The sequence below is a fragment of the Lampetra planeri genome, chromosome 22 (assembly GCF_965212315.1).
Source record: "Lampetra planeri chromosome 22, kcLamPlan1.2.h2, whole genome shotgun sequence".
In the NCBI taxonomy this organism is placed as follows: Eukaryota; Metazoa; Chordata; class Hyperoartia; order Petromyzontiformes; family Petromyzontidae; genus Lampetra; species Lampetra planeri.
The window spans coordinates 5,232,525-5,248,004 of NC_136128.1; the positions used below are offsets into that span (position 1 = coordinate 5,232,525).

The following is a 15,480-nucleotide window of genomic DNA, read 5'->3' on the forward strand; positions in this document are numbered from 1 at the left end:
TTGTATGCTATCCAGTAGCTGAAAAAACTTAATGTTTATTGGAATAATAATGCATTCCTACGCTTCACACTTGTCGTGAAGAACATTAAAAATAGGTGTTTAGTCTGCTCTGGAATGTCCAGGTTATCGATACAGAATTCAATTTGCAATGGGAAGTCAATGTGATACAGTGACAGCCACATCAACTGCTCAAAATGAGATACAATAGCGCCACGGTGTCGAGATGATAACTGCATCGCCTGGTATACAGGAGGTCGTACATTTGGAGTTTGCATGTTCTCCCCATAGTCGTGTGGATTTTTCTCTGGGTCGTCTGCTTTTTCCCCTCCACGTTTAGAAACACGCGTTTCGAGTATTTGGCTACGATAAATTTCCACATGATAAGCCATTTCATTGAGCTATGATTTGTGGCCACGGCGGTTGTGAAAAAAAGCTATACAGCTCAGTGGGCCTTACCTGGTAAAATTGAAAAAAAGGTTAGTTTAGTTATAAAGGCTCATAAATTGGCATTAAATATCTAAAAATAACAACCCGATGTAGCAGGAATTTCATGAAAAAGGGTCCTCGGACTAAGTATAACTTTCCTCAATAAATGAGCAATTATTATTATTACTAGTATCAATTGCCATTCTCATCGGGGGTCACTCATAGAAATGCAATGCCTTTCCCAGGTCACCTTGCTAATCTTAGCAGTGGTTGCGATGTCTCGGGTGTCTTGACTGCTCCCCCGATCCACACCTTCCTCGTCGCCTAATTCAAGTAATTCCAGGAATAGACGTCCGATACAGCCTCTCTCTTGTTTATTTTCAGCTCGCGTAACGCCCGGCCATTTATAATAAGGACGGCGGAAATTGCACGCGAGTGCGCACAATGGCGCAGCCCTGCAATTAGCCGCTCGTGTCGCTGCTGCCGACAAAAGGGGCCTCTGCTTCTAGGAGGGCCTCAAGAAAGGCCCCTCGACGGACAAGGTGGGAGCACCCACACTCCATCGCCCATCACCCACGGATCTTCCGATCGACTGACTGTGGTGCATCCATTTTTTTTCTTTACTGCTCAGTGGGCAGAGTCACGCTGGAGGGATTTAAGAAACATTGTGTTTTCTACCGCCATGGCAGAAGATTTGAACTGGTGAACTCTAGATTGCAGGTCCAGTCTGCTAAAATGTACTTGATGGCATCACCCTTTGTGTATATTATTATATATACACACACTGTACACGAGTACAAATGTTCGATGACAGTTCAGTCCCAACATCCAGCTCAAGATATTGATCTCATCTTCCGGCACTTTTCCACAACCTACGTCTACACACAGAAAATGGAATAGGGAAATTTTAATAAATAATTTTAAATTAAATAAAACACTGCTGACATTTTGGAACATGGTCCTCCTACTCTGAAGAAGACCCACTGCCTGAAACGTCAGCCTATTATACAGTATTCCCTCGTTATTCGCGAGGGACACGTTCCGGACATGCTCGTGAAAAGCACAATTCTTGGATAATAATGTTGACTCTACGAATATCATACGTGCAACGTCTGCGGATGATTCTAAAGCTTAGAGAAAGTTATCTCTCTCTGTCTCTCTCATTTCTTTATCTCATCACTTTAGCTCCCATCACTTCATCTCATCACTTGATTTCATCACTCTCTCTCTCATCACTTTATCTCAGTCGTGTAGAGTTCCAGGTGCGATTCACGGAAAGCCAAAATCGCGCATAGCAAGTTCCTGAATAACAACGGAAAAATATTGTTCCAGCATAATGCAACGTCAACTATCAAAGTGCTGTCATGTGCACGTGCAGAACATTGCCTGAGGACCTCGGGCTCTGCGCACGACGCTGGCACAAATGAACCGAACCTTGATGACACCCATGAAGTCCACCCGGTTATCCACGGCAAATGTGGACAGTGAGCACAGCCACCGAGACCGAGGTGGTAATATAATCCAATTATCCACGATTATGTGTGCATAATAGATGATGATGGTGATGATTGATGAGATCATTACGGTCGTCGTTCCTGCCTTTTGTCCACCCATCTTTGAGGCTGTAGCCACAGTCGTTGGGAGTACGCTGCACCATGCCGTACATTCACCCGATTGACAACTGCTGTGGATAGCAGGCACAGGAATCAAGGAGGTATTTTTCACGGATAACATTTACTGATTATCAAAAATGCTTGTCTGTGATGGTGGGGGTGGGAAATCCATTGCAGATAGGATGAATACAACACTGTTTTTGGAACTTATGCATTCACTATATGTCATCCTCAATATCTCCAAGATCCTCCATGGACTTGCTCCTGCCCACCTCTCCCCTCTCATCTCACTCTGCTCCCCTCCACGCACTCTCCAACCTCTCCCCTCTCATCTCACTCTACTCCCCTCCACGCACTCTCCTGGCTCTCCCCTCACCTCTCACTCTACTCCCCCCACGCACTCTCCTACCTCTCCTATCTGATCTCACTCTACTCCCCTCCACGCACTCTCCTACCTCTCCCCTCTCATCTCACTTTCCTCCCCTCCACACACTCTCCTACCTCTCCCATCTAATCTCACTCTACTCCCCTCCACGCACTCTCCTACCTCTCCCCTCTCATCTCACTCTACTCCCCTCTACACACTCTCCTACCTCTCCCATCTAATCTCCCTCTACTCCCCTCCACCCACTCGCCTACCTCTCCCCTCTCATCTCACTCTAATCCCCTCCACCCACTCGCCTACCTCTCCCCTCTCATCTCACTCTACTCCCCTCCACACACTCTCCTACCTCTCCCCTTTCATCTCACTCTACTTTCCTCCACGCACTCTACTACCTTTCCCATCTCATCTCACTCTATTCCCCTCCACGCACTCTGCTACCTCTCCCATCTCATCTCACTCTACTTTCCTCCACGCACTCTACTACCTCTCCCATCTGATCTCACTCTACTCCCCTCCACACACTCTCCTACCTCTCCCATCTAATCTCCCTCTACTCCCCTCCACCCACTCGCCTACCTCTCCCCTCTCATCTCACTCTAATCCCCTCCACGCACTCTCCTACCTCTCCCATTTCATCTCACTCTACTCCCCTCCACACACTCTCCTACCTCTCCCCTCTCATCTCACTCTACTTTCCTCCACGCACTCTACTACCTTTCCCATCTCATCTCACTCTACTCCCCTCCACGCACTCTGCTACCTCTCCCATCTCATCTCACTCTACCCCTCCCCCCTCCCCTCCGGCTGGTTGCTGGAGTCATATATAAGTGGCCGGCTCTGATTGACAAAATGATTGTCACCTGAAGGAAGGTCCATTAGAGGAAACTTCAGGCGAGGTGACCCATTCATGCAGCAGGAGGCAATGATGCCTCCTGTCGATGTACAGACAGATTGGGTGGCCCGTGCCATCGGCTATCCCTGGCACGTTCCCGGGCGTGACAATCTGGCCGACGGAACGCTACGGGCGCGACTCCCCTGTAACGGCGCGAGCGGGGTCCGACGGCCGACCCGGCGGTACTGACCGCGGCAGCGAGATGGAGGAGGGCAGGGGAGCCGCTGCTGCTGCCCAAACACTGCTGCTGCAAGCGAAGAGGAACAACACACGCACCGAGTCACCCGGCAGCCCCGCGACAACAACGCCCAGCCAGCGCAGGGTCGCCCGTTCGCTCGGCCGTCGAACAAACATAGAAGCCAAATGCATACAGCAATACACGATGTGTTTACCGACGCAACACATCATCATCAATTCCAAATCCAATGCTCTATCAAAATCACTCGATAATTATGCCATCAGCTATACCCATACACCTGCAACCTTGTGGAGCTGTAGTCCACTTCGCTACCATGTCCTATTAGCACGGTTGGCCACGTACCATGCGAAAGAAGTTCAGCCCCTACAGGGACCAGATAAAGTATTGGTTTCTGTACAATATTAAGGATGTCACAGTTTCATCAGTGCCAGATTAAACTAGTGTGGGGCCTTTAGCATATGTTATAAAGGGGCCCTAAATAAAAACAAAACACGTAAATATGAAAAGACAATTTTTTTACTTGCATAGTAAAGTCATTGTATTTTTTTACTTTATATAATTCCAGATAATACGACAAATCACTAACCTTCAACACCCAGTCTTTCATAAAAGTTGAAGGCAGTATAGTACTATAGTAAGAGCAAGTGCAGAATCACTGAACCGGAATTGATAGCTTGAAATAATTTAGCGCGGGGTTCTTGAAAGTGTGGGGCGCATGGCAAACGCTACTTTTTGCTACGAGGATAATCCGGCACTGCGTTTAATGCAGAGCTAGCGGGCGCAATTCTCATATCGGTGAGAAGGTGGGACATTTCGATCTTGTCGATCACTTTTTCCCTGTGCCTTTTCTCTCCACCAAGAGACAAAGTGGCCCCGCTGGGCGCAATGGGCTCCCAGCCAACCCGTGAATCACGCGCGCTCACAAACTGAGACGCGACATGCGGATTATCACCGCAAACATTTACATTACGGTGCCACACTGCACCGGACGTGGCAACGAGATGTCGCTCAAGCTTGTTGGTGGCCTTGAGCCAGTGGTGGAAATTCCACATTCCCATGACGGGGGTAAATCTCTCTACTGAATGACGTACTCTTAGTCTCCCACAACGTGGTACCTACTTTATCAACCCTGAAGGGTGAATGGGCTGACTCGACCTGCAACGGCGATTAGAACTCGCAACACACCACGGAGCCGGACTTAAAAATAGTTTTACCGCCACATGTAAATGTCACTTGAACGTAGCCAAATGGCAGTTCGGCAACTACGTTGCCTCCGTCAAAAAATGTTTTTCCAACAAAACATTTGCACGCTGCTAACGATGCAAAGCTGAGCGCGGAATATCCCGCCGGTACATCGAACGGTCAGGCGGCGCGGCCGCTCGCGTACCTGACTGCAGCGCGTCCAAAATGAGCCGGATGAAGCCCGAAAACATCGTTTTGTTTCACGCGATCGTCCGCGGCTACCGTTCCCGCGGCCGCCGAGAGGCACGGAGCGCACGAGCCGCTGGTGCCGGGAGCGCCGCCTCGCTCCCGGCCACGTCGTTCCCGAGCCGCTCGCCGCCTCCAGGCCGCCGCGGCGCGCCCGCAGCCCCGACGCTCATCGCATCGTCACACCGGTACCATGCGCCGGCAGCAGCGGCAGCGACAGCAGCGACAAACTTGACTCGGGGGGAACAGGGGGGAAGGCGTCGTCGTCACGCGACGTCTCTGGGAGACGCGCAAACCTCCGAATGCGTTCTCGTGGAGGTGGCGTTGCGTGGCACAGCGATGAGGGGGGGGGGGTGGCGTGCAGGGGGGGGGGCGTGCAGGGGGAGGGCGGCTGAACAATGGGGGGTGGTGGGGAGGAGGTTCGGGAGGAAGATCGGGGGGGGGGGGGTGGTGGAGGGGAATAATGGGGACAGATGATTATGGGGTGTGGCTGCTCTCTCTCTCTGTTATGAATGTGACCAGGCAGACAATGATTCCCCTAAAGCCTTGAACGGGCTGTTGGGGCATTTGCTGTTCGCGAGCACCTATGGGGACCGGCACAGCACACAAGGGGATTGTCCGGTGAGCACCATGCCCGGCTACATTTATCTCCCCAGCGGTGATGTCTACACATCGCACCTCCAAAGAGCAATCTTGGCTATGCACGGTGCAAAAGAAGTTCATTTAAACCCACCATGCACGAATGGAAGAATCGCGCATGCAGGAATTGTTTAGGGTTCGTAGAAAAATGGAGTTGAAATTGAAAGCTCGCGTTACATTTGTGGCTAAGGGTGTCAATAAGACTGTACACCGTAGGTAGGTAGAGAGAAAAAACAGTTAAAGCAAGTGGTAAAAACAATAATAACTAATTCTTTGAATCAGTTTGGACCATCTCAATCCATCGCATCCCTGGTGTGGGGGGTGGTGAATCAAGCTATAGGTGCTACTCGCTAACAGCACTTGCCCCAACAATCTGTTAAGGCTATACGGGTGGGGGGTCTTCATCATTGCCTTCGGAGCAGTTGTATCCTTTCCTGAACCACCCCAGGCACCGTGGAGTGAGCGGAGTGTCGGTTTCGGTATTTGGCAAAAGTCTCATACGCGAGCAACCTCCGTAGATATTCGAGGTGCAGTGTTCCCCTCTTCCGGAAAGAGACGTTGAGACGACCCCTGAAATTAGTCCTGGCTCTTCCAAAATGTCAAGCCACGCGATTGATGCTCACCTGCTGTGATGAGCTTCCCAGCAGGGAACATTTGGGCGCTGCTCGAGTTCATCCAGCAGTGCATAAAAAATGGGCTGTACATTCTTATTCTTACAAAGGGATATGGGAATAAGTTTGTCCCGTTATGCTGTGTTTCGCATACATTGCTCATTTATTCAGGAACATATTTCCTTTTATTGTAATGTCTTTGCATGGTGCGTTCTTTAAAAAAAAAAGTGCAAAAGATGTTTAGCACAATTTTTAACACGGACAATTTTTTCGCGATGTGACACCGTCCCGCGTGCGCACAGTGAGTACCGCCGAAAATACCTCCGCCACGTGGAGGGGAAAAAAACCTGCACTCGATAATGCGGAAGAGTCAGAGGTGGTGGAGTTGCTTGAGTTCCGTTGTGAGGAGGAGCTGTCTCATGAGGATCTGATGCAGCTGGAACAACAACGACTACAAGGAGCTGTACCAGCAGCAGCAGAAGAAAAATTCTGTCCAGCTGTCTTTGGACAGATGTTTTATCTTACATTCTATAATCAAGCCGGAAGGTCCAGAGAAGAGTGCAGAAGAAAGTCAGCTTCCTCTGGCGCACATCGCTGTGGCTCCAGCTTCATTGTCAGATGAAGGGGCAGGATATCCTGCTGCTTCTTTGTCTGCATAACTCCACCACGTCTGTATAACTCCATCAGCAATATCTTCAACTATCTCTGGCAAGTTGTATCGAATTATTCGTATTCATTATTCGGTAAAATGTCTGTTGACGTATAATGTTTCCAAATGTGGAGGGGGGAAACCGGAGGACCCAGAGAAAAAATCCACACGACCACAGGGAGAACATGCAAACTTAAAATTTACAGGTGCGAGGGTCGGGATCAAACACACGACCTCCTGTATACCAAGCGAAGTATTTAACATCTCGCCACCGTGATCCCTACTTGTTTGAACACGTGAGCAGAAGCCACGATATGTGTGGTACGTCTGGTTGGCGCAGCTCCCAAGATCGGAAGGAGAGGGCCTTCACTGTAAATCGACAGCGTGCGTCAAAGGTGTAAATAACGAGGCAACACTTTCCAGGCACGATGCCAAACAAACGGAAGGGCAACAAGCTCGTAAAAAAAAGGAAGTAATAGACAGCCATTTTAATACTCCACAAAGCTCTTGTTGTCATCCAGTGAAATAGGCACGCACGAGAGAAGGAGTCTATTTTGTCGAGCGCCTCTCGCCTGACACTCGGTTCAGAGTTACGAGGCTTCGGTTATTTTTTTGGGGCATTTGCACACTTCACCCTGGCACGGGCGGCACAGGTGCTCGACGCACGGGTCCCGTGGTTTCCCCTCCATGTGCGCGGCTCGACCATTTAGCGCTCGGCAATCGCTTTTCATTATTCATGTTTATATTTAGGCCCGTATTGCGCGCGCCGAGACAAAGGATGACACGGCAGGCTTTTTTTTTCGTCACCGGCGTTTCCATTGACTGTGAATTACCGCACGAATATTCACGCGACGCGCAACGAGGGAGCAACGCGGGCTCGTCTCGACGGGTGAGTCAGGCCCCTCATGGGTCAACGCGAGTCACGGTCAATACGTCAAAGTGTTCCGATACCTTAACACGCATTCGGCAGTGCTCTCCCCTCCATTGATGGTCCTCGTCCACGTGGTGGAAGTTCCACATTCGTACGGCTGTGCCAAATGCTTTTCAGACCTGACAAAGTAAACACCCAACCAGGATTTTAACTTGCAACCTTCTGGGTTGATTGTTGGCCAATGTGCCATAGCACCAACATTAAAGCGAACTATATCATCATCAATTCCAAATCCAATGCTCCATGAAAACCACTCGATAATGATGCCATCACCTATAGCCATACACCTGCAATCTTGTGGTTTGACAGTCCATTTCACTACCACGTGCCAGTGCATGTATTTCTGCGGCACCTATTGTGCTTGGTCTGAAGTGCGCACTTATGGATTTCTACAGCTGTTGCTGCCCTTCGAACAATTGGAAATTGCTCCCATAAAAACCATGTACACGATCGTTTTCTCTCTTAACATTCATTGCTGAAAGTTTTAAGTCTAATCCCCAAGTCGTTCATCGTTCTAGCCCGATTAGACGGTCACAAATAGTACAAATAAATCAAAATTGCGCTGGCACGCACGCGGTAGATCACACGCGACAGTTTGCTTGACGTGGATTGCGCGGATCACGAATCTGGCATCAGGGCTGGATTTGAAAACCATCGTCCTATCAGGCATTACCAGCACGTTCAACCTGCCGTTCTCCAACATGGCCGAAACTCAGCGCCGACTGCTGTTGAAATGGAAATAACGCGCTGCCTGTCGCCTTGCCCATGCGGCGGAACGTATTCATTAGGTGAAATGATGCGTGAGTCGCGGCGCACTGAAATTAAATACCTCCATCACCGCGGGGAGGCTGCGCAAAACAAACGGTATACGCGTACGTGGAAGAGTCACCGCAGGAAAAATAAGTTGCCCCCCCCCCGCTCCCATTTAATTGAGATATTTGCCACAATCCCATTTTACTTTTTTGCCTGACATTGCAACGAAGGTTGAAACGTTCTTTTTTTTTCGCATTAGATGTCATGAACTCTCCGCATTGTAACCGGTGGAGATTGAGCCACGGCGTATTGGACAGCACACCGGACTTGATGAATCGTATTCGTTGGTGAATGCTGCTGTGTTGACAGTGGTGCACAAGCGCAAACAACAACAAAACTCACCACATGCGTCAGTAGCACTGTGCAGCCAGACACATAACTGGGTACGGGCACGGTTAGTCGATCGGCAGGTCACGTGTGGTGGGGTTAAACGTGGATATTCCAAACGCTTCTAAGTTGTCGGGCCCAGGCTGGAAATCAGTTGAAATGACCTCCAGAGGGGGCTCTTTAGAGATCGCTCTTGTGGCGGCCTTTCTGTCAGCAGTGACATCGGCATCGTTCCCTTCACTTACCTGGCTAGTTTACAGCCTGAGAGCCAAAACCACACGGAGACTCCCGCCCCCCCCCCCCCTTTCGGTATTTTGTTCCTCAATATTCGCGGCGTAAATGATTACTTTAAGCCGCTCTGCACAATTTTTGCAAATTGTTGATGAATTGCTTGGAGTTAGAGCATCAGCACAGCCCCCAGTCTGGGACCATCAACTCGCAACGCTTTGAGATCCGGCGCAACCTTTGGTGGATGCCAAATTTGAACTGAGAAGCTCAGTTTGGCCTGCTCAGTGCTCTGATGCAATGAAAGGCCCCTTAGCAAACTCCAGTATTTTGAGCCTCGAGGTTAGAAATCTCACCTGTGATGCCATGATATTCTAATACTCATTTGAATCCTAGCCTGGTTGCAGATGTCATACACAGCTTCTGACAATAACTTTCTTTTTTATTTTTATTTTACCAGGTAAGGCCCACTGAGCTTTCTAGCTCTTAATGATTCGCATTGCTGGGAAGTCATTACAACTCAGAGGAGACTGAAATATGCAGTTCGGTGTCTATAAAAAGGCAATAGATAAATAAGTGAGCAAAAATATAAAGACAAACGGACGAACACTTGGCACGTTAATAAAGCATAAATAAACTAAGAAAATTAACAAGGCTGAGGCTATGAGCATGGAAGGCCATAATGGGGTTAGTGTTGCATTGATGCTATCAGGAGACTTCGGTAAGTGGCAATGAGCAAAGGGAAAACCGTATTTGCCACGAGTGTCACATTTAAATTGTTCAGGCGATGGAAGGACAGACTGGAAGTCTGCCAAACAGGCTATGACAGGCCCTGGTCCCATGGGATTAAGATGTTAAATGAAGCGTTGTGCGCCGAGATGGAAGATTGGACTGACATTGTTTAACTACAAACAGGACGGGAGAGGAGGGAGTTTATTGGGCTGCCAAGGGAGAGCAAATTCAGAATTCCTGCCGCTCCAGAGATAATGATAATGGGATTTCCCCTCAGGATTCAGGGCCTCGCTCCCATTCTGAATTGACAACCCAAGCGGCCCAGGATCCTCAAATTTACAGCTCACGCCTCCTCCTCCAGCCTCGCAGATAAGAAACCAGAATCTCTTATGGTCATGGAAACGGCTGCCTTTTTTTACAGTAGCCTGCAACCTACTTATGCATTTGTGTCTAGGGTGATAGACTGAGAGTCCGTTTCATCAAAGTTATTCTCCTTGGTTTCTAATTCCAAACGTCTTATGACACCTATGCTTTTATCAAGCAGCATTTAGCATGATAATAACAATGCAATTTATAATGCACACAACATTTCAGAGCTATAAATGACCTCGACTGAGGCGTGGAGCCAAGATGAGCGTCACCTGAAGGCCAGGCGAAAGAAGTGGGCCGTTCATTATTTCTTAAAAATAGAGATTTTAAAATGCTGCAGGGGAATGTTCAGCGGGATGGCACTCCATTTGGCGGGGGTAGCCCAGCTCTGCTTGGGGGCAACGGGAGCGAAGAGGGGTACACGGTGGACGACTGCAAGTGGAGGCACAGTGGCACAAGCAGCAGGCGACATTTTCGCTGACCCTGCTGGCGATGGGAAGGGAGCGGAGGGAGGCGAGGGAATTCTAGCCGAGGACGGCGGGCGCCGAAGATGACACGAGGGAGATGGCTTTGCAGCCGTTGGGAGTTCCTTGAGGTTGCTCGATGAAAATCGAACTGGGACGGGAATTGCAGAAGTTGAAGCGAGACCTGACTAAGCTGTACGCGAGGGTATTGCCAATTTCTGGTGGAGATGGGTGGAGGTAAGTGATGGAGGGCCTGATTATGTGGTTGGGTGTGGCTGTCGGACATGGTGAAATCGAGGGTGATGCTGAGGGACTTGGTGTGGAGTTGCATAGTGGAGCCAGCGATTAGTTGGACATGGTGACATGCAGTCTGGTGCTGATCAGGCACAAATCATTTTATGTATGTTGAACTTCTCCCACACTGTAGGTAGTCAACCGTGCTAAACGGGGGTGTGCCACATAATGGCACTTTTTGGTGGGAAAATAACATAAAGTGTCAAACGTTCATATTTTCTTTCGAACTGCTTTTTGGGTTTAGTTTGTTGTCCTTCCCCCGCACCTCCGATTAGCGCGGTTGACTACGTACGGGAACAAAATAAGTTCAACGTAGATACATATATATATATATATTTTACGTTGATCTAACAATAGGAGAACAACATCCGTGATATAAAGTGTATAGCCACGAACTCTATCTCATAGCCCTGCCCCTTTCCTGATTAGCTCCAATCCCCCACCACCTCACCCACAGCCAGATTGATACAACCCAACCCTGCATTCGCAAATGCACCACCACAAACCACTGAGCATATCGCTTGAAAGTGCGGCCTGTTTCTACTTTAAGTGGCCTGTTGCACAACTGCTCACAAGCAGCAGCAACGACGGCCACGTGTAAGCGATTCAGTTGCATGCAACCAGGTGACGAATCTGATCGCTTTGCCTTCAGATCATTCAGATAACCCCCCCACCCACCCATGTATTATAATAAATGTGTGGGGGGGGGGGGGTGTTAGACACTTGCCCAATACATTAATTAACCATCGATGGAGATCAAGCCCAGAAGTTCCAGGCAGTCAGTTGATCCGTGTGACTTGTCAATATACTTGGCAGCTCATTAGAGTTGCAAACAGGATTTGATACGGCGGCAGACACCAGATCAACATTTACTATAAACTGTTTTTTTTTGCAGGTAAGGGGCAAAGGTTGATGCATAAATGAATGTGCCTAGAACGCATGGCCCATGTTTGTTTTCTTTAACCCCCCCGCCATCCACAGTGGGACAATAATGACACAGCAGAGTCAGTGACAACGACTTACACCAGTCACAAGACGCAGAGTGAACACTCATCGGTGAATGGGCCCTTCCTTCGGAGTAAACAGGTTGATTTACGCGTGGATGAATGCAGTCATCCCAAGGTATGAAAAGAAGTGTACTCGTTAATAATTCATACTTGGGACATCCCCTCTGGGTCATGATAATGCACGCGATGAAAGAGTGCGGCAGGGCAGCAAATCATCGCGCGGCTTTGTCTACCTGTTTCAATTAAGGACACTTTATTCCGTAATTAAAATTAAATATTGCTTGGGCCGGTAGCAGGTGTTCGAGGAGGAAACGTGTTTTCACACTCAGCGGCTTTAAACATGGATTGTTGAGAAGCGGAGACTGTTTTTTCGTGGATACAAACTTTTGTTTAAGCCAAAACATGTGTGCGAGTTCACCAGTAAATATTCCAGTATTTCGCTATTGAGAAAAATCGTCATTTAACCCTAGAAGCTGCTACCCAGACACCTCCATGTATATATAAAAAAAATGTCTAATTGTAACGCGCGCGGATAGTATTTGCTCGCTCTCGACAAGAGAGAACGACTCAGAGGAACGAAGAGGGATCCCAGACATGCAATCAATAAGCCACCAAATCCCCCCCCCCAACACCCACCAAAGCTCTGCGGTTCTCTACATATGAAGTTATTATCGGCAAATTAATGAGTGTTTACATGTGGGAGGAAACTGGAGCACCCGCAGCAAATCCATGCATGCAAGGGGGCAACACTCTATCCCAGACGGATGGAACAGGTGTAGTCCACACCTGCTGTACCGCCATCTCCTGGCGAGCCAGGGTAAGACACCTAGAAGCCCGTGGGGAAGGGAGCTCAACAACATTTGTGTGATCCGCAAACCCTGGCCTCCAGTGCTGGATTGCAGGCGTGCACCAGCACTTCGTAAAGAGTAATTTGTGTGATTTGAACCGGGGTTGCCTGCTTCAGAGACAGCCATGCAACACTTCACAACCTTGGTGAAATATAGCCCCATATACATATCTGGAATAACTTCACATACTCTTGGATACCTCCATTCACCGCAATGATACATTAAACATTCCAATCGTATCAAATTTCTGGTGCACCTCAAAACGTTGTGAATATCAACTCTTAAATATAACATTCTACAACAAACCCCTGTGGATTTCCATACACCCTCCAATATCACACATCAGCAACTGACACGTGAACACATGATTAAATAACTCCACGTGCCAGATGCCTGTACACACTGCCCCGAATACCACCACATATCCCTAAGTACATCCACATAATGATGCTTATACTGGAAGGCATCACTGAGTCTCGATACTTTTGCACGTGGGTTCTGCTGTTGGGATGTTTGGCCACTCTATTCCTAAAGAGTGTAACGTGTACCAGAGGAACCCCGGAGTACCTGGGAGGGAAAAAAACTCACACGTAAAAGGAGATAACGCTCAAATGTCCACATGAATGGGTTGCTGAACTCACTTTCTGAACGGCTTTTCCCGGCCACCTTTTAACCCCAGGTCTTTGGAGAGGACCACAAACCCACACTGGACCATGAGCCTGTGCCACCACAAGCTCGAGGCCTCACACCAGCGTGACCCCATGGTGTGCACAGAGACCCATACCCCTCATTGTCACCCTGGACACATTCGAGTAGAACCACCCCCCCCCCCCCAAAAAAAAAACACAAGAGAACAAAATACAAAGATCCCCCGTAAAGCCTTAACAGACTGTTGGGGGGCAAGTGCTGTTAGCGAGCACCTATGAAGGCATGTACGGAACACGAGGTGATGCGTGGCCAGCACCACGCCCGGCTGCCTTTGTCTCCCCATTGCTGATCTTTGCATATCACAATAGGTGCTCATTTGAGCCTGAGCTGACCTAGGGTAGTAGTATAGAGCAGTAGTAGTACAGTAATAGTCCGGGGAGGCCCATGACCAGTTCAGATAATCGTCACTTGTGCTGGCCACAAGCGGGAATCAAACTCGGGTTGCCGGGTTCGTAGGGCAGCTCCCTAACCACGACACTACTGCTCCCCACAAGAACATATGCATACCCAAAGCCATCTACATAACGTTACCACGTTCATGTAACTCTGCCACAATCTATACAACCGTGAACTCCTCCATGAAACCCCACTACAACACATGTATTAACCAAATCCCTTTCATATAACCCTACAAAAATCTACACAACCACATATCCCTCCACGTAACCCCACCATAATCCACACAACTCCAAATCCCTCCACGTAACCCCACCACAATCTACACAACTCCAAATCCCTACCACGTAACCCCACCACAATCTACACAACTCCAAATCCCTACCACGTAACCCCACCACACTCTACACAACTCCATATCCCTCCACGTAACCCCACCACAATCCACGAAGCTCCAGGCCCTTCCGTGTGGCGGCACGCCGCCTGCGCGGGGCGCTGGCTCCCGAACCCGGCGGTCTGCGCCGGCCGCCGCCGCCGCCGCCGCCCCCCACCTTTCTCGCTGACGCTCTCGCTCTCGATCTCCACGTCCTCGCAGCTCGTGTACTCGGGCGTCGACGCGAGCTCCTCCTCGGAGCTGCTCATCGACATCTGCCGCTTCTTGCCCGACGCCCCCCCCGATCCGCCGCCACCGCCGCTGCCGCTCCCCGAGCCTCCACCGCCCCCGCTCCCTCCTCCTCCTCCTCCCTTCTTCTGCTTGTGCGGCTTAGACGGCCGTATCGACTCGGACTGGTCCGAGCTGAGCGAGTCGTTGCGCAGCATGCTCTCCAGCTTCTCGCGCTTGCTCCTGCGCGCGCCGGCCGCGGCCGCGGCGGCCGAGCTGGGGTCGAGCCGCTGCTGCTGCTGCTGGCTTTGAGACTTGGACGGCCTCGTGGCGGCGGAGATCCCCGAGGTGCCGGCTCTCTCCGACGCCGACGCCCCCGGCGGCGGCACGGCAGTCGCGGGGCTGTGCCGCGGGGGCGTGGGGCTCTGGTAGGGGCCCCCCTCGGAGCGCTCCGTCGAGTAGGAGCGCTGCTGCACCGGTGCCGAGTCTTTGCCCGCCCGCCGCTGATCGTCCATGGCAGACGCTCCCCCACCTGCCGCCGCTGCTGCTGCTGCTGTGCCGCCACGTTGCCTGAAGTTCAAAGATAAAAAGTCATGCAATCTTCACGTATATTCCCTTTTTTTTTATCAGGAAAGGCCTGCTGAGCTTTATAGGTTTTTTTTTCAGAAATGACCTGGCCACAAATGAAAGCTTAACTAAGTGAAATATCACGTGGAAATTTGCAGCAGCCAAATACTGTAAATGCGTGATGTTGATTCTAAATGTGGATGGAAAAAACGGAGGACCCGGAGGAAAATCCACACAACCACGAGAATAGACACCGCAAGCTCAAAATGAACAGGAGTCAGGGTTGGGATCGAACCCACGACCTCCTGCACACCAGGCGAGGTACTTAACTTCTCACCACCACGGCAACTGACCGA

The 15,480-nt window shown here is 49.9% G+C and overlaps 1 protein-coding gene across 1 annotated transcript in view; it reads right to left on the reverse strand.

Annotated features, from left to right (window-relative positions):
• LOC144724938 (regulating synaptic membrane exocytosis protein 2-like) overlaps window positions 1-15,480 on the reverse strand; it is a 256,156-nt gene that overhangs the window by 125,869 nt on the left and 114,807 nt on the right. Inside the window, exon 6 of the mRNA XM_078604261.1 lies at window positions 14,508-15,127. Coding sequence (XP_078460387.1) covers window positions 14,508-15,127 — 620 coding nt within the window. The remainder of the gene's footprint in view (window positions 1-14,507; window positions 15,128-15,480) is intronic.